The 19,470-nt window shown below is 48.4% G+C and overlaps 1 protein-coding gene across 1 annotated transcript in view; it reads right to left on the bottom strand.

The window, feature by feature from the left end:
* Positions 1-19,061, bottom strand: part of St6galnac3 (ST6 N-acetylgalactosaminide alpha-2,6-sialyltransferase 3) — a 532,491-nt gene extending 513,430 nt beyond the window's left edge. Inside the window, exon 1 of the mRNA XM_021157895.2 lies at positions 18,977-19,061. Coding sequence (XP_021013554.1) covers positions 18,977-18,994 — 18 coding nt within the window. The 5' untranslated portion in view covers positions 18,995-19,061. The remainder of the gene's footprint in view (positions 1-18,976) is intronic.
* Positions 19,062-19,470: the final 409 nt, after the last annotated feature.

The raw sequence follows: 19,470 nt of genomic DNA, 5'->3' as shown, positions 1-19,470 counted from the left end.
CACACACACACACACGCGCGCGCACACACCAGCCACTGTAGCTGGCTATGGGAGAGTTCTCAGCCTTAAGTCAGAAGAGTGGGGAGTGGGTGCTGAACCAGGGCTTTGCAGTCAGAATTAAGTGGCTTTCTGGCTCTAGATGCCTCAACCCTTCGACTTCCAAAAGTTACCCTCTCTAAGTTGCCATTTTCCTCATTACAAATCCAAACTCATGCGGATGTAGTATTATAAACAGACCCACAAGTTCTTCTTATAACTTTTACTGAAGGATGTGTGCGCGCGCACGTGTGTGTGTGTGTGTGTGTGTGTGTGTGTGTGTATGTGTGTGTGTAGTCAGCCTGCACCACACCGGCAAGGGGTGCCAGGACCATGCTCTCATGCTCTCATTGACACCTTTCTGGTGGAAATCTGCCTGGAAATCACTAGTGCTGCCACAGTTGACTTCTGAGTACAAAGGAGAAATGCGATCACAAATGCCCCAAAGCTGTAAAACAATAGTAAGATGCTGACCGTCTGTCCCCGAGCAGAACTGCTCACATACATCCAGCCTTCTGCTTAAGGTGGCTCAAAGGTGTTCTATTACCCATGAGGTCAACTTCAAACTCTTTGAACCAACCCACCCACCCTCCCACCAGTCCTGGAATCTAGACTAAACAGCCACTGAGACTTATTATAATTTTATACAAATGACATGTTTTAGTGAATAACTTGAAAGAACCCAGAGTAGCTGGCTCAGAGGGAGTATGAGACTGGATGCCTTTAAGAGCTTCGACAGAAAGACTGGGGCCGTGCAGAGCAGTAGAGTTATGATAAAAATGTAAAAAAAAAAAAAAAAAGACTGCAGTCCACCCCAAGGAAGAGAGCCACTGACCCAGGAGTGGAAATTAGAGACTTTTATCTACATCTTAAAAGTCTCTTCAAGCTCCGTGCTGAGTAGAGACACAGGATGTGAGAACAGCTTGCGAACCCAGCACAGCCATCTCGACAACTCTACCTGAGAATGTTCATGCCTGTCCTCAGTGCCTGTCCTCGGTGCCTGTCCTCGGTGCCAGGCCAAGCTCAGCCAAGCACTGTAAACTAAACAAACCACCTTTCTAAGAAGCATGCACTGGAAGCCTTCACATCAAATCAGAGCCCAAACTATTCCTCCGTGTTTTTAACACTCAGCTTACTCCGACCCAAATTATCTCAAGTTTCTTCAGTGTCTATCAACATTTAGTTCATCTCAGTTGCTCCATATCATTCTCCTCTCTACAGATGCTGTAACAGGCCTCCAGACTTCAGCACAACTGATGCCATGATAGAAAGACCATTCAGGCCCTGGAACCCAGCATGTGGGCAGCAACATCTGCCAAAATGATATAATCTATCAAAGTCTATAGTTCTGGGAAACCCCTAAGTGTTCTCTAATCATGCTTTTGAGTTTCTGTAATGCCCATTCACTCTGGCTACGTCTTCCTGCTGACTGAAGTGTGTCAACCCAAGATGTGTTCTTTCTGCTTAAAAGCTCACCCCAAGAAAGGCTTACAACCACTGAACACCCAGTGTAGCCTCCAGCCAGCTAATAAAGACATTCCACTGGCTTGAATCTGTGTCCAAGTCATCTTGGCTGGTGGATAGTTCACAGAAACATGAAATGCAAATGGTTAAGGCAAATCCGTTTGGGTCAGAGAGACCTGAGGCTGAGTCTGTCTCTCTACTCACTAGAGAGAATGTCTGAGCTTCCTGGACACTGGCGGCTGACTGTAGAATGGAGATGTGTTTTCCTCAGGGAGAGGCTGTGATATCTCACCACCATTATAGCTCACCTCCTGCAATTAAGAGACACACCTCACCTCCGGGCAGTTTGTGAGGTTATTCCCCAGAAGGATTGGCTAAAGGAGGAAGACCGTCCCTAGAGTGGTCAGAGTCTTCCTGAACCAGCCCAGTTGTAGGTCCTAAAAGCAGAGCTTGCCCATCTGCCTGCCTGCCCCCCTCCTGCCTTCTTGTTGATGTGTCTGCCTTGTTGGCACCATCTTTCCTTGACATCAGCAGCCCTGTTTCTTCAGCCATGCAATGCTGACAGAAGACCAGAGGTTCTCCAAGAATCCTCCTGGACTTCAGCATTGCAGAGGCTTCTGGCCCTGGTGGGCTGAACAGTTCCTAGTCTCAGCCTCCTCAGCCAATGTCATGGAAGTCAAGCTCAAAACAATCCCCTTTGCAATATATATTCAGTCTACATCTATTGATTTTGCTTCTCTAGAGAACCCTAATACACCTGCCATAGAGTAGGTGGATAATAAATACTAGCTACTTCGAGGGCAATAATGTTGCCCTTCCAGGCAGGGCTCAAGGACAGTTGCCCAGTATCCTCCCTAAAAGCAGCACTGTCAACTCAACGGGAGAGTTAGAGCCACCAAACGGCTGAGAGTCTCGAGTCCCGAGAGGCTGATCCAGCTAACCTGGGATCAAGTGAATGTTACGATTCCCCCGCAGTGAGTGGGGACTCCTCAGTGCGAGGCAGAGCTGGAGCCATGCTTGCCCATGTGCTCAGGCCCAGCCCATTGGCTGTAACACACCATCCCATGCTCTGCACACGCAAGCACACTTCTGTCTCTGACATAGGTTAAGTTTGTTGTTGTGAAATTTAATTGCAGTGTTCTTTTAGACCTGCTTGTGTCCCTGCTGTGGTGAAATCACGGTTGGGATAAGTCACTCCCAAATGTGAAGACACTGCCTCGTCCCACAGATGGAGTGCTAGAGGAGATAGTGAGGTAACAGAGGCTTCTCTCTGGTTCAACATTGCTTTGATTTAATAATCTATTTCAATGTTAGTGGCTCCCCGTGGCTAGAGGGAAAGTCTACAGCCCATAGAATATGAAAATGGGATTTGGCACCAAGTATTTCATCTCCTCCAGCAATCCAAGCCAGCTCAGATAACCACATCCACCATGACCCCAAAAAGTCCTGTTCCTTCAACCCACCTTATCTTCACGCACACCATTCTCCCTGCCTGAAATCCATCAACCCACCTTATCTTCACGCACACCATTCTCCCTGCCTGAAATCCATCCTTCCCATCGTCCCAGTGTCTGAAGGCACATTTCCCCGGGTGTTAGATACTATGGTGAACTAAGCCACTATGAATTCTGACCTTTCTGCCTTGAGGCTAAAAAGTACAGAAATAAATATGCATGTGTCCATAAGCTGAGAAAATTCTGAGGGCATTCCTAGACGGGAGTGTCTGGAAGACATGTATTTCATCAGCATGATCAAATGATGGAAGTCCTCATGCTGGTCTTAAAAGATGGGAAGAAAGGCCTTCCAGAAGAACCTGAAGCAAGACAGGGCAGGCAGGGAACAGCATCTGAGGAGACTCTACACAGCAAGGAACTGACAAGCAAAGGAGGCAGGCAGGGGTGAGGCTACACAGTAAGGAGGGCGGCGTGAACCTGTGTAACCAGGGAATAAAGGACATGCTCACAAACCCTGCGCAGTGAGGGGAAGCATGCTGACTCTGTGCAGAGCGGAATGGAAAGCCACCGAAGGGTTTTAACAGAGACTGCCATGACCCGATCTTGAAATGTCTCTCTAGCTGTTCTGTGGCACTCCCAGAGGATAACAGGGAAACCCCACCTGAACACCTCAACCAGTCAGAATGACTGGGCTGACGCTCAAACGCCGTCTTCCCGAGGATATTAAGTACTGCGGGTGCAGCCTAACCTGAGTCCTCACAAGTCTGATCTAAATGGGAACATTCTTTAAAAATCTTTCAAGGATGTAAAATCAGCTAGTCTGAAGTTAAAAATCAAGCTACGCCTGCCCCTAGAAGAGTGGCAGGCTTGGCTGCTGTGTCACATGGACGTCAGTAGAGGCTATGAGTTCTGACCTACGGACATTTAGAAGGATTAGAAGCCTAACTCTCCTGGAGAAAGGGACCTTAAGATAAACACTAGTCTGGCACCGGGGGGGGGGGGGGGAGCCGACCATGCCCGAGGTGACTCCTGCCCTTCACCATAATGCACAAGCAGGGCATAGCATTCCTGAGATGGCCCCAGACCCCAAGGGACCCTGCTCCACTATGAGAAGTGAGTGAGTGGTGGAGATATGGAAGGGAAGGGGAATCAGAAGGCTGTGGGCACAGTGAAGAGAGGCAGAACGGGAGACTCGAGGGTAGTGAGAAACAGCCTGATGTGAGTGAGTAGCAGGTGATGCCACCTGGGACCATGGTGGGGTCCTGGCCTGTGTGTCACCAGAGGCTACATCTGGGTCCAGCAGTGTGGGAGAGCTGGCTCTCCCACTCATCTCTTCTGCCATGCTGTGGAACAGGGAGATACCCTCCCCTGCCCCCTGTCTCTCACTACCTGTGGCAGGAAGGAGACCTGGTCCTTGGGGTCATGACAGCAGGAGAGCCAGCCCTGCCTCTCACCTGCTACAGGACTCGGGAGATTGGGCCCTAAATCTCACCTGGGTCCCAGGGGTGGGCGAGCCAATCCTGAAGGCCTGTGCATGGGAGAGCTGGCCCACAATTTGTCTGCTGTGTGGTAACATGGCAAGGGAGAGATATTCCCAACCCAGGGTATAAAGGTGAGAGAGCTGGCCCTGCCTCCTATCTTCTGGGCAATGGCATACAGGAGAGATACCCTCCTCCCCTCCTTCATCTCCCACCATGTATGTCAGGCAGGAGAGCTGGCCCCAGGGTCATGAGAGTGGTAGAGCTGGCCCTGGCCTCGCCTACTGCAACACTCAGGAGAGTGGGCCCTGTACTTCACCTGGGCAGCAAGGTAAAACTGGCCTTGCTTGGTTGGAGGGATTGCAGGTGAGCAGGCCCAAGAGCAAAGAGTGGGAGAGCTGGCTGGGTGAACAGCTCAGACACCTCTCAGGCCCAGATCCAGAGCTCTGAATTGGCCCCACCCCAACATCTGTCCCATCTATAAACTGCTGGAGTTCATGGAGATAAGGGTCTTATTAGAGCAAGGTGTCCATGACACAGGGTAACAACTGAGTATCTGAGAAGAATCCCAGTGAGGTCCCAGGATTGATAGGATAGCAGAAGCCAGAGGCCTTAGAGCAGACTAATAAGTCAATGCTGAGAACGTTTCCAAGCAAAGGAAGGTCCTAAGGACATACTGGGAATCACACTGTGACACGCTGCAGCCTCCATCTGAATTTTTTTTCTCTGTTGTTGGGAGAGGTTGCAAGGGCGGAGGATGAGTATGAGGGGAAGGGGAGATGAGTGGGATTGGAGTAGATGATGTGACCTTCATAGGAACCCAATAAAGGGGTTTTGGTGGGTTTTTTTTTTTTTTTGGTTTGGTTTTGGGTTTTTGGAGACAGGGTTTCTCTGTGTAGCCCTGCCTGTCCTGGAACTCAACTTTGTAGGCCAGGTTGGCCTCAAACTCAGAAATCCGCCTGCCTCTGCCTCCCAAGTGCTGGAATTAAAGGCATGTACCACCACGCCCAGCCCAATAAAGGGTTTTAAAAAGGAGGAGGAGGAGAAGAAGGGGAAGGAGAGGAGAAGAGGAGGAGGAGGAGGAGGAGGAAGAGGGGGGGGGGAGGAAAGCAAGCTGAGTGAGCCAGGAGAACCAAGTGAGAAAGCAGTCAGATTTCTGCCCTGTTTGAGTTCTTGTCTTGACTTCCTTTGCTAATGAACAGTGATAAGGAAGCATAACCCAAATAAATCCTTTCCTTCCAAAAAAACAAAAGTTAACAATGCCTGGCGCACCCACAGCTTCTCTGAAGCAGCTGGAGCTGATGCTAACTCTAGAAAGGTAAATCCTTCAGAGTGAGACAGACAGACAGAGAGGGAAACAGAGACGCAGACACACAGAGAGACAGACAGAGAGGGAAACAGAGACACAGACACACATACACACAGAGAGACAGACAGACAGAGAATGTGTGCATATGTGTACCTGTGTTACATTCTGACCCTAGAGCCAGACACCTGTATTATAGTCTCACCACTGTGACCTTATCCACTCTGTCTCGTGTTTCCTTCTCTGTATAACAGAAGTCCAATACCAGTAAAAATGTAACAGTGTAACAATACTGTTATTGTTACTGAATAACAATTCCAAGAACTGAAAATAATGCCTGGCCTTCCTGCACACAGTAATGCCTTTTAAAACACTGTGTCATTCCAGGTTCTCACCCACCTGGCCATGTGCTAGGGCAAAGACGGCAAGCATTCTCTAAGACTTGGTCTCTCGGCACATATAAAACAGTTACGAGAAATAGTTTTTTCCTAATAGTTGACCATTAGAATCTATGATATGCATGGCTTCCGTGTGACAACCACCCTGTACTGCGTGGTCAGAAAGTGATTGCTGATGGTACTTTATTGTGAATGTTATCATTTTGTTGTAGGAAGTTACAAATAGGCTTGTCTCTGTAACCTTAAAACTATCTTCTTACTTTTCTTTTCCTTCCTTCCTTCCTTCCTTCCTTCCTTTCTTCCTTCCTTCCAACAAAGTCTTGTTATGTTGCACAGATTATCCTAGAACTCACTGGGCAACCCAGGCTGCCTCAAACTTATGGCAATTCTCCTGCCTCTGCATCCTAAGAGCTGAGATCACAGGTGTGCTCTCATCCCCACTTTGCAAAATGATCTTCTAATTTGGATTCAGACCCTAGCTCCTACTTTACTGGTAAAACTACCTTAGCAGAGCTGACCTCTCCTAGCCTCAATGTCTCCATCCACATGGGATTCACCACTGTGCCTACCTTAAGTTTCTACAGAAACACAAATATTGAAGCCCAACACCATGGCAGCACTCAGTGGGTGTGCCAAGGGAAACTACCTCCCCCAGACAGCATGCTCCCTCATGCTCTCTCATCTCCTACTTCTCCACTCTTCTCTCCTCTCATCCATGTGGAAAAAAATCATGCGTGTATCCTTTTAATATCACGTATGTGTGTATTAGAGCACACGTGGAATAAAATATTGTGAATCTCAACTGTCAGCTCTTAATAGAGAAACCTAAAGGGGCGACCTTTGCATGCTATTTCCTTCTTAAATTAACCTTTTTCAGGCTAGCATACAAAGTAAAGGCTGTTTCTTTTAATAACAGCTTTGATGCCCTTGGTCAAAAATGGAAGAGAAAAAGAGCAAAAACCGCAAGTCCACCAAAATGCCAGGCATCACACGTAGAAATCTTAGATCAGATCAGGCCAACAGCCAGGCTGCTGCAGAGGTTAACCAGCCTGGCTGAATTGAACAGCCATCAAACCAGCCAAAGAACCACAGGGAAGCCACAGGAACGGAGAGAGGTGGTGCTGAGCACGGGTGAGAGAGCTAGAAGGGAACGGGGAGAGGTGGTCCTCAGCACTGGTGAGAGAGCTAGAAGGGAAAGAGGTCTGGTGGTGATGCCTCAGGTCCACCCACCTCAGGGGAGAACAGGGTTGAGAAGGGCAGCAAGCAAAGCCAAGTCAGACTCCTACGGTGAACAGCTGTGAGAAGAAGTGGCATCTGGCAGTGTCACGCACACAAGACCAACCATTCTGGGCACACACAGGAGTAGCCTGCATTTCCTAGCCTTTGGAAGATTGTCTTATCTACCTCGTAATAGAGTCCCAAGACCATCCCTACGCCAGCACTGCAACAGTGTTCCTTTCAACCTTGAGCTAGAGATACCTGCAACATCTGGATTGAGAAGGGGCACAGGAGCCAGAGGGGCAAGGGCTCATCAGCAAAATGAGCCATGAAACAGAATGCCCGGGAGGCAGGAGAGAGTGGACGGAAAAGCCCGGTTAGCTGTGTCTTGCTCTACACGAAAGGAAGTCTGAGAGGCCAGCCCAGCGGCTCCCAAGGCTTTCTGTTACTTATTAAAATCTCAAATGAGGCTGTGAATGACCGACCTGGAAAGTTCAAAGCTATCATCTTCCGCCAGTCTTCACCTTTTCCTATTCTCAATCCCTTAGGTTTTGATCTTTTTAAATATGAGACCGACTAGGTCCTAATTCCAACAGCAAACTCCAGCAGGACAGCATTAACTTTTATCCCCAGAGCTAGCATCCCTCACTACAGAGTCATGGTGGCACAGGACAAGGAGGTTGGCATACACCTCACTGAATCAAACCCCATGGGTTAGAGTCACCATAGACTGGTTTCCCTGAAAAGGATGAGAAAGGGCACTAGAGACGGGTGGTGGATTTCCAGCCCCTCGTACAGGACACAAGAGCATACACGAGCTTTTCAACAGTCATGTGGCCTGTGCACCCCAGCAGTAGAGATGTAGAGATCTCAGCAGGAGGGAAACCACACAAGGCCATGCACTTGGCTCTGGCCAAGGCATTCAGAACAAGTTGTACTTAAATTACTAAAGAGATGTAAATTACAATTTCCTTCTGAGGATTTGTGGATTCGAATCTCCGCTCTGCAGCCATTCTACATTAGCAGCTCCTTCTCAAGCTGGATGTGGTAAGACTTCCCAAAGCACAGCCCAGAGAGGGCACCACTGAACTCCACAGGACTCACCATAGATGGACAACAGCAGAACTCCAGTTGCTCAGGCTCTACCACACGGACAGAAAGAATGAGAAATTCTGGGGTGATCCTGGCCACTTTTAGTGTCCTAAGCCCTTTGTGGAGTCCTGCTAGCTCCACTGGAAAGCACTGTGGTCTACTGACCTCAGGTCCTGTGCTTCGGCTGTGACTTCCAGCCCCAGTAGATGAGACTGAGAAGTTACTCCCTTGCTAAGCTTCAGTCCCCCTCCCTTTGCAGTGCTTGGCTCTCTTGCAGTGAATGTGGACAGCATTTACCTTGCAAGGGCTGATCGAATGAGGGAGAACCACAAAGCCCATGGCTTGATTCACGGTGCTAACCGAAGTGGAGGCAACTCAGAACAGAGCCGGCACAGTCTAACTGTAATCAGATCCACAGCATCCTTGGTGTTGTGGATGATACCATCCCATCTCTGCTCACCTCTGCCACTGACTGGCAGTGAATGGGACAGACAGACACGAAGCAGATGGGACAGAGAGAATGTAGCAATGTTCTAATACAGCTAGTTTAGGACACCAAATGGGAATATCACATAATTTTTGGTGTCATGAAACCCTATTGGCCTTCGATTTTTTTTTAAGCTATTAATGCAGAAGTCATTCTTTGGGGACCTCAAGTCCTACGTGCCCTGGCCTAGCAGGCTCCCTTTAGTTCATTCACATTAAGCTTTGTGAACCAGAGTCTCCCATCTGCGCCATGAAAGCAAATGCCACCCACTCTGACAGTTTTCTGTAAGATAAACATCTGGAAGGACCTGAAAGATTGCCTGGCACTGACACTAGATAAGATTCAGCAATTGGCACATACTGTCCCTGCTACGTGGTCACTCTTGAAAAACTGTGAGCATTCTCTGACCTGAGAGAAGAAGCCAACGCGGGGCAAGGTGACGCCGCGAAGGTGGACATGAAGCAGCCACAAGCACATGAACATGCTCTGCACACCACAGTACACGGATCTCTGAGATAGACCTGAATGTACGTGCACACAAACACACAAAGGAACTCCGAAAAAAGGCAGGGTTTATCCTGTATATCCAAATTGTTCCTTTATGTGCAACAGCCTCCTAGAGCAGTGAAACAAATCAAAGTGCGTAAATCCTGCCTCTGGCCTTAAAGCCCTCAGGAACTCACACCACCATACTGAGACCAAACAGCGAGCTTGCACATCCCACAAAGCAGCAGACCCTGGGGAGAATTCACAGCTGCACAACATCTGGGAAGGATTTGGATCAGTTCCTGCAGAAACTCAGATGAGATTTCAAGGGCCGCTCAAAGGTTCCAAGTGTCCCCGGGTCAGGCACTCATAACCTGCTTACATCCCGCCTTCCTTTCCTTTCTAAGAATCTGACCAGCATACGTACCTCGGCCTTGGTTCCGATCTGAGGGTGTGAGTCTGAGCCCTGCAGCCTCTCTGCCGACGAGGAGGACTGTGCTGACCACAGGAGTGGTCAGTAAACAGGTGTGGCTGTTGGGCACTGAACCCTGGCGAGTACAACTAAGAAACTGCACTGTTCGCTCCATGTCATTTAATCAATTCATAATCAAAAACAAGGGGCTCCATCCAGCTATTGGAAAGCAAATGAAATCTACTTCTTTAAACCATTAAATACAGGTCAAAAATATCTAAGAAAAATTTAGCCACTGAATTGAGGCATACTGTAATTGAAAAATAGACTCTGAATTTTGAATATGCAAAAGTGTCATAACATTTCATTAATAATTACATACTGGTCATATACTAAAATGAAGTTTGTTTTGGTAGTTTTGGTTAAATAAAATATACTACATAAGTTCTACATGTGTCTTTTTTTTTTTAATTTTTAGCATAGATCTTAGGAAATGCGTAGGTGGTACTAGGCATGGCTTGTAATCTCAGCCCTGAGAGACTGAGGAGGAACAATCATTACCGTATGGCTACACAGTGAGAGAGTGTAAGCCCTCACCCATATTCCTGAGAATAACCCCAATAAAACACTTTACTGGTTCACCAAGGTGTCCTGTGGTTGTCTGAGAGTAGGATGGGGGAGGGGCGGAGGAAAGGAAAGAGACAGAAGGCAAGGGGAGAGGGCAGAGGAGAGAGAGGGGAGAGAGGGAAGGGAGGGGAGAAAGGGAACACAGGGGAGGGAGGAGAGGGAGGGGAGAGAGGGAGGGGGGAAGAAGGGGAAGGAGGGGAGGGAGGGGAGAAGAAGTAAGATCCCCGTGGGCTGCACGGTTTCTCACTGGCTGCTCTAACACAGAGAAGCACACCAGCATCATGCAGTTCCTCACAGCACACTAGAGCAGGCTTGGAGGCAGGAGAGCTATGACTGAACCCCGAGTTCTTCTTGTCACCCAAACACTATTGAGGTGCCCGGATGCCTGACTCGATGCCTGAGACTCACTTCTCCTTCTTTAGAGATACTGTTGTTCTCATACTTACACCAAACTAAACTCCAGTAACTACTGTCCTGCCTCACACAAATTCAAACCCAACTTGTCCCCCAAAGATCAGCTTCGCCCAGTCATCTGGGAAATCCAGTTCTTACATCTACAGTGACTGTGTGACCAGGCTTTAATCCCACATCCCCACCCCCAGCTCACACTTCCCCCTCATATCCTCTGCAATCTTGACCTCCTCAGAGCAAGATTCAAACAGTTGTTTTAAAAACAGATCAAAGACAATCTTCACTAAGAAAGAAAACAGCCTCTGAAACTAGAAGTAAATCTTTGACACTCAACAGTTTTCAGTTTTCCAATCTGAGCAAATACTAGAATCTGAGTAGGTGTGTGGGTGTTGTAGCACAGTTTCCTCCAAGGTTGAAACTTTACATCCAGGAGGAGGCACATTAGGACAAACAGAATTAAAACAGAAAGAAAGAAACCAATTCAGATTAGCTTCAGGAAGTCCCTGAAACTGACCAGAATCACTACCTCCCCGAGAGTAAACAATAATGACTACTGAGACTCCTCAGGCATCCAATCTTCAAAGAAGAGACCAGCCACACTGGCTGACTGGAAGAGGTTTAGAGCAACTGAGGCACCTGGGAAGGGCACTCTCCAACCTGCTGAGCTGCCTGCAGGCTGTGCAGCCTGCTCCAGGTTCCCAGATTTGTGAGCTGTCACCCATGCTGGGTGGGCCACCCTCCACATCATGCAGGAAATGAAATGGTGGCTGGAGATATGGGACCTGGGTTTAAAGGAGGTCTTGAGGGACGTCACCTACACAGAGACTGATGCTCATTTAAATCCTCTTGAGATCCTGGCCCAAGGTTTCAGACTTAGCCTGCTCTCCTGTTGTATCAAGGACAGGCAGCAATGGTGACCGCCCACCCACCCTCTCCTCCTGCCCTCCTCCTGCTGACCTTTTGGAAAGCTGTTAATGAGAAGCAGAAGCAAGGGACTTGAGGCTCAGCTCCCGTCCGTCCCTCCCCTGGCTTACCGAGGCACTAACTGGCTGGAGCATGCATCAAAAGTATACAACAGGATGGGTGAACAGTAACAGGCCTAGGCTGTCCACAACCTGAATAATGGTCCTCTTGGGGATTCTGGTCATTTGTACTCTTTCCACTTAGAGAAAGGTCCCTCGGCACTTCACCTAAAGCCAGGAAATAAAAAAAATTACCCAGTGTCCCCCCCACCCTCAGGTGGATAACAACAGCTACAGATGTTCCTTGTGGGGCGACTTAGTAAAACTTTGAAAGTCAATAGTGGGCTTTGGCTATCCTCAGAGTTAAGGCCCTTCCATGAAAAAAAAAGCCCACGCCCAAGAAACACAATGCAGCTATCAGCATTTGGTAAAATGTGTCAGCTGGCTCTACTCCCTGCATCCACAGCACCATCAGAGATGCACATTGGCTTTCCAATGCTACCCCAGGCAGGCAGGAGTGAAAAAACCTGAGGGTCATACAGCTTGTGGGCTTTTATTTAAATACATATGTAAAATAAATTTAATAAGTAAATATACATATATGTGTATATATGTGTGTATGTGTGTGAAATATATATATATACACACACATACACACACACACACACACACACACACATAAATTAAAAAAAAATGTTGAGTCTCTTCCCAGAGCCTTGGAGAGGGGAGGGCTGAATTCTCTGCCACCCCTCTCTCTCCCCCACTTCCTCCCTCAATCACATCCCCCACCCTCTCATCCCCTTCCTGTCTCCCACAAGTTTCTACCCCCTCCCTCCCACCCTCAAAATTGCTAGCACATGCAGCCGCACATCAGCTTGACTTGCCCCAGGCCAAAGGCTGTTCGATTTTAGACATGGAATTACCACCTCCGTTACCTCCTCAGTCTCTCTGCCCCGCCCCCTCCCCTAGTTCCAAAATCACAAGGCAACTTTGAGGAAGGCACAAACAGAAACAACATGTACGAAGAGGTCCCCCACCAAGTGGACCTAGGGTAGAAGATAGTCTACGAAGTCAATCTCTCTATTGCCAATAAAGGTCAGAGATATTTCCAACAGCCACGCAGGCCTGGCGTCAACCTCTTTCTGCCACTTCCGGAACCTGGGACAGGTTACTTTCCTAGACTCCATTTATTACAGTTTTCTAAGGTCAAGCTCCAGCTGGACGACTCAGCTGTCCAAGAAACTGCTGACCCCTACTGTCAACACTAATCCAGAAAGTCATGCCTACCTATGCCTGCCATTCTCTCCCAGGCCAGGGCAGGCGCATCCTCAGAAAACACTCAACATCCAGAGAATGGAACTACTCATATCTGCCCCCTAAAGTGCAAACACACACACACACACACACACACACACACACACACACACCACAGGGCATGCTCACACAGGAAGCATGCATAATCCCCCAGAGTGCACACACAAATACAGGGCATGCTCACATAGAGCATGCATATCCATCCCCCAGAGTGCATACACACACACACACAGATACATACATACACACACACACACACCACATGGTATGCTCACACAAAGTGTGCATATCCATTCCCCATCCTCCAGAGCACACACAAATACATCCTCTCTCTCTCTCTCTTTCTCTCTCGCTCGCTTGCTCGTGCCCGCGCGCGCACACACACACACACACACTGTATACAGGGTATGCTCACACCAGAAAACAGTTATTCCCTAGAGTACACCAACACACACAGCAAAGACACCTCCCCAGTCAGGCAGCTCCAGGATTTGGGCTTGGCCTGGGCAGTGGTCAGAGGTGCCGTCACAAATGGATTAGACAAACCGTCTTTCTTGCATATGGAGTCGGGTTTCCTGGGGCGCCTCCTGATTGGTGCAGAAATTCTGTAGATGGAGAGGTCAAATAGGGTATTTCCTGCAGAAAACATTATGGAAACAACCCAAGCTGACAGCTGTGGTCACAAGGACGTTATAGATGCTAAGTTCCTGCTTCACAGAAAGTCGCTTTTCCAGTCTCTGTGGACTATTTTCACACCCAATTCAGAGTTAAGGAAACCAACGCTTAGGTCTCACAGCTGGGACCCCAGACCTCAACACCCTCATAATCCCCAGGCTGCCCAGAGTTGAGGTTCAGTGAGTGTGTAGAGGCCAAGAGTGGGTGAGCAGTGATCTGAGAGATGAGCCATGAAGACAGGAGCCAGACTCTGGAAGAATATTCAGATCCTGCTAAGCCTGGCTATCACCCGGGGCTCACAGAGCTCAGAGAAGACCTAAAGCCCCAGAGGGCTTGTGGGCAGTGCACCTTAGCTCTGCTCTGTAGAACAATGAGGAAAACGGGAAACTGTAAAGAGCTCCCAAGAAAAGAGGCTCCCTCAAACGCAGACCAAATACAAGGCTCTGGGATGAGAACAAGAGTTCAGGGTACAGCCCAGAGTTGCTCCCAAGTTAAAACTGAAGCAGTGGTGAAGTATTTCGCCCAGGGTAGAGGGAGAAAAGTCTACATGAGAAGATGGTAAGTTTGTAGCTTTGCATCACAATTATGCAATTTCTTATCAACTAGATACATTTATAAGGACGGATAACTGTAGAGGAGAGTAAACGTAACTGCCTCTGTTTTGTATCTTTCCTATGCTCATAAGTTTGATTAACAGGGAAAAACTTAACCTTCAAATCAGAAATAACTCCTAAATATCCATGGCCACAGATTGTCTGGTCTCTGCACCAGCAGTGGATACAGAACTCATTGCAATTCAACAAAGATGTGTTACATGTCACACGTGTACGAAATACTGTGCCCAAAAAGTTCCTGCTCACCACAGGAAGAGATCATAGAAGAAAACAGAAATTTTTATTACTCAAAACTATGAAGTTTCTAGAACACCAGAAAGATAAATGGCTACTGGAAATGTAAAATTTAACTTCACTGCTAACTAAAATTAAAGTGGCTACTTTTCTTGTCTAGCAAATTTTAAAGACTTGACTACCTGGCAGGATCCTCTCTAATCTCTCTCTCTCTAGAGGCTGGGGCAGCGGAAGGCAGGGGACTCAGTAGCAAGCCTGGAGACCTCACTCTGGGAAAGCAGTGGCTATAGAGTTGAGGGCTTGCTGTCTATCAGGGCGATGCAGAAGAGCAGCCTAATGAAGGCAGGAAATGCACCCACTAGACTGAGGATGTCGCTTCCTGCAGAAAAGCCAGCACACAGATATTCTCACTTACCCTCACAATGACCTTTTCAGAGATGCAGGGTCACCCCCATTTTGGAAACTGGGGCAGTAATAAATTAAAAATTAAAAAAGAACTCTCTGTGGTTCAATCAGTTAGTGGTAGAGACATAATTAAACCACTGTGTGTCTGTGTTTAGTGCCTTTGCAATGTAAAACAGGCATATGGATTCCACAATGTAAGTGACTCTTAGGAACCCAGTTCCGTGAGGAGAACAGGTTCCACTCAGATGGGCCCTCGGCATGCACAGTGTCTCCACAGAACATCTCAGTGTTCCCAAAAGATCACGTTCAGCTGCTGGGTCTCAGCTTTTCCTCTTAGAGATTCCGTTCCTATATAGGCAGCCGTGAGAACACGGTGGTGATCTCCTAGGTAGGAAGGATGACACAATCTCCTTGGAGAAGAAGGTCTTTGCCCACAATGGTTACGTTTCAAAAACACAAGCTCCCTCGTGCTAGATCCTATTCAGCTCTGACAGTCAGTGAGACGTGGACTTGGCTGTGCCCTGGCAGGGTCTGTTACAGTAAACCTCCATGCCTCACCACGCCTTTCAAAAACCCTGGCTAGTTTACTCTTCACAAAGTAGGGTAAGCAATATTCTTCTGCAAAGCACTCATTTGAAAAACATGCCTTCCTCGTGCCAGGAATAGAGTATTCTTATCGTTAGAGGGTCAAGACCCAGATAAAAATGTCCAAACAAAACTCACTTCTCATGGCTTTCCCTGCCATTTCCCGGCACTTGGAACATATAGCCCAAGCCCCTTTCCTGTCTTATCGAATTTTCATAATATATCACTCTTTGGTAAAATGGAATAGTAACCTTCAGACCCAATAACCCCTTATCTTAGTTTTCTTTCTATTGCTGTGATAAAACACCGTGACCAAAAGCAACTTAAAGGAGGAAAGGAGTGATTTCGTTATATAGTTTCTAGTCTGTCATTGAAGTCAGAGCAAGAATTCAAGGCAGGAACCTGGAGGTAGGAACTAAATGGGTCACTGGGGAATACTGCTTTCTGGCTTGCTCATCCATGGCCTGCTTCCCCATGGTTGCTTTCCTATATCACCTAGGATCATCTGCCCAGAGGTAGCAACATCCACAGTGGGATGAGCCCTTCCACGTGAATCACCAAATGAGAAAACAGTCTCACAGAGTTGCCTAAAGGCCAATCGAAGGGAGGCTTTTTCTCAAGGGAGGCTCAAGTGAGATACCCTGGCTTGTGTCAAGTTCACCAAAAAAACTAACCGGCACACCCCTTCTATGAGTCTTTCATACACAGAGATACAGACAAACACGCACGGAAGACATAAATTGTATGTGTGTGTGTGTGTTATATGTGTGTGTGTGTATAATTTATCTATATAATAAGTTACACACATACATAAATACACAGGAGGCATACACATATGTACATACACAGAAGACATGAATATCAGATAAAATATAAATACTACATATGCTGTTCCCCTACTAATCTGCCCCCTGAAGGTTTGACCATAGGGCCAGGCTGTTTCCAATACTTAACTAGGTTCAGGATTTTGGGAAAAAAAAAATTCGTTAAAACAATGGGAAGTCTATCGTTTTCTATTTGCTACAACACTGTTAAAACCAATTATAATAATTATACACATTTCTCACACTTAGGAAGAAGAGCGGCCAAAATCAAATGCAAAGGCCGAGCTTGGGCAGAATGTGTACCTTCTGTTCAGAACGTGTGCTCCGCACTCCACCACGCGTAGCTTTATAAAGATGGCACAGGCTACAGGATCCTCAGGGACCATCTAGGACCAAGTAGGTTCAGCCTGCACGCAGCAGGCTACCAGTAGCCCAGAACGACCATGAAAGTGATCTGGGCATGAACGTGACCCAGTACATTTACAGACCACAACATCCTGTTGCACAGTCAAAGTTACCACTAAGAGAGTAAAAGGAAAAAAAAAAAACTTTAATGCGCCCCATTGCTTATAGGTGGCAAAGATTGAATAGGTATAAGGGCTCTTGGAGTCACCCCTAAAACAGTTTTAAAGTGTGAAGACAGCTTAAGATGGGGGGCTGGGATCCAGGTTCACTCTGTCCTTAACTTTGAGTTTAAGGAACTCAAGACTCTTTCCCTTAAAAGTGGAGATGCAAACAAGCACTGTGGCCCTTCAGGGCTTATGAGGGAGCCAAAGCTATATCCTATGGAAAGACTGGGGGTTCAGAATGGTGTAACTAACTCATCATTACTAAACATCAGGAACGCAGTGGCTTTCCACACCTGTACCCCTAAGTCCTTCTTATCCCATCTCCGTAGCAACCTGACAGAGTCTGTGTGTCTATTGTGATCTTATGTTGAACAACTTAGTATTCAGAGACGTGTAACTTGTCTAAGGCCACACAGGTGACAGGAGGCAGAGCCAGAATTCTGATGAATTTGCTTGATCTTTATTCATCTTCATTCATGGTTAGGGTTTGAAGGCAAGTAAGGAGGGGCTCCTCTGTGTGAGGGATGACAGGTAAGATCTATGTGTGCCCTTGGATCTGCACTAGAGATGCCTTGAGGGACCTGGGGATATAGCCCTGTGACCAGACAGGACCTTGGCATTTGTAAAAGTTTAATCACCAGCACCACTCCAGAGCAAGCAAACTCACACAGACAGTAGATACATGACAGGGGAAAAACCAATAGAGGAAGACATGACCAACAACAGGACATGGCGGGTGCCTTGATTTCCTTTTAGCAAATGACACAAATAAATAGAGACGATGTGGTGACCTAAATCCAGTTCCTGTGAGTTCAAGTTGCATTCTGTGATATCAATGGATTATTTCCTCCTAACTTTGCCACCCTTGGGGGGGGGGGGAAGGCGTGGAAAGTGTTCCAAAACAAACGGCAAGTTCAGGAAAGTCACAAGTGTCTACTGCCTCGCTTCATGCTTGGGAAGGATGACTGGCCCAACTTCAACAGCAGCCCAAGGCTATATGAAGTGCTACGACACACAAGACTGCTCTTGTGTGGCCCTTGGTCACACAGCACCTTCTCTGGGCTGGAAACCGAACACCTTAGTTTTCTCTCCGGGATGGGGAACCTTCATGCTGCTCACGTTTGGATCCACGAAGTCAGACTGGACAACTGAATAAGGACAGCGAGGAAAAACCAGAACGGGTTGGGGAGTGAAATTTCTCAGTGAGCTGGAAACCAGTCTTCCCGGAAAAGGTCCTCACCAAGTAGGTCCGCGCGAAGTCTTCAAGCCTGTGGCTAAGGTAGTCACTAAGAACATGGAATGTACCAAGGCTTGAAAGAACTCAGCAAAATAAGGCTGGACTCTGGGTAGATACTGTCTGTTCACATGTGAGCCTAAGGAAGTCCACCATTCTACCTCTGTCCATCTAATGAACTTTTCCAACTTAAGTCCCGGCACCTGGAGCTAGTTCCCCAGAAAACTCATCCCTACAGGGCTACCTGTAGACCTAGAAGTTTATGTGTTCCCGGGAGCAAAGGCTGCGGGCTCTCTGCACCCTCTACTCCTCTTCTCAAACGCTGTGCCCCTCACCCATGCTGGGCCACTCCTTTTCAGCCCATGGCCCCCCACAGGCCGCGGGCTGCCCTGACCCAAGTCTCGGAGCACCCTCTGCTCCGCCTGCTATACCCATCATTCGGCACGCCGCCGCGCGCTCCCTGCCCAGCTCCTTCCAGACAGGAGCCAGCCGGCAGCAGTGCAGGGAAGGAGTCTGTGCCCAACGCACATTACATAGTCTCCCACCCAGATGCCTTGGCCAAAGGAACAAAAAGGAAGCCGACGCCAGGAAGAGACGGGCGGGCTGAGGATGCGGCGGGACCGCGGCGGGCTCCACGCCTCGGCGCACCCAGCAGGCGGAGCTCGCATGCGGCCCACCGCCGAGCGGTTACCTTGAGGATGCAGGCCATGGCGCTATGGATCGACCCTGTGGCTCGCTGCACCTCGGCCCCGCAGCTGGACCACTCCAGCCCACATTCCCGCAGAGCGAGCCGGGCCACGGGAGCTGCGCGCTCAGGCCCCACCCCCGAGCCCCGCCACTGGCTGGCGCCACACGAGGCCCCGCCCCTAGTCACGTGCCCTCCGTGCAGCCCGCAACTGCTTGCCACTCCACCGCTGCTACTACTTAACCTTTTTTTCCAAACCCTTCTGCAGATAGATGGAGGTACCTACCGTAAAGCCCGGCTTGCAGCAGACCCAGGTCTGCTTAACCTGAGGACAGAAGGTGGCCCTTCCAGCTGCACTCGCCCTTCAGAGAACCCACAGATGTGCCACTTTCCAAAAAGTTAGCTTTGTTTGGCACCATTCCGATGCAGGCATGGGGCCCATCACAGGATTCTTCGAAAGCAGCTGGAAGTGCCCAGGGCTAGCCCTTGGCACTGCAGAA

The sequence above is a fragment of the Mus caroli genome, unplaced genomic scaffold (genome assembly GCF_978045245.1).
Source record: "Mus caroli unplaced genomic scaffold, Mus_caroli_1 scaffold_3, whole genome shotgun sequence".
Classification (NCBI taxonomy): Eukaryota; Metazoa; Chordata; class Mammalia; order Rodentia; family Muridae; genus Mus; species Mus caroli.
Note: the sequence above shows the minus strand (reverse complement) of the source record. Positions and strands in the feature narration are given on the sequence as shown.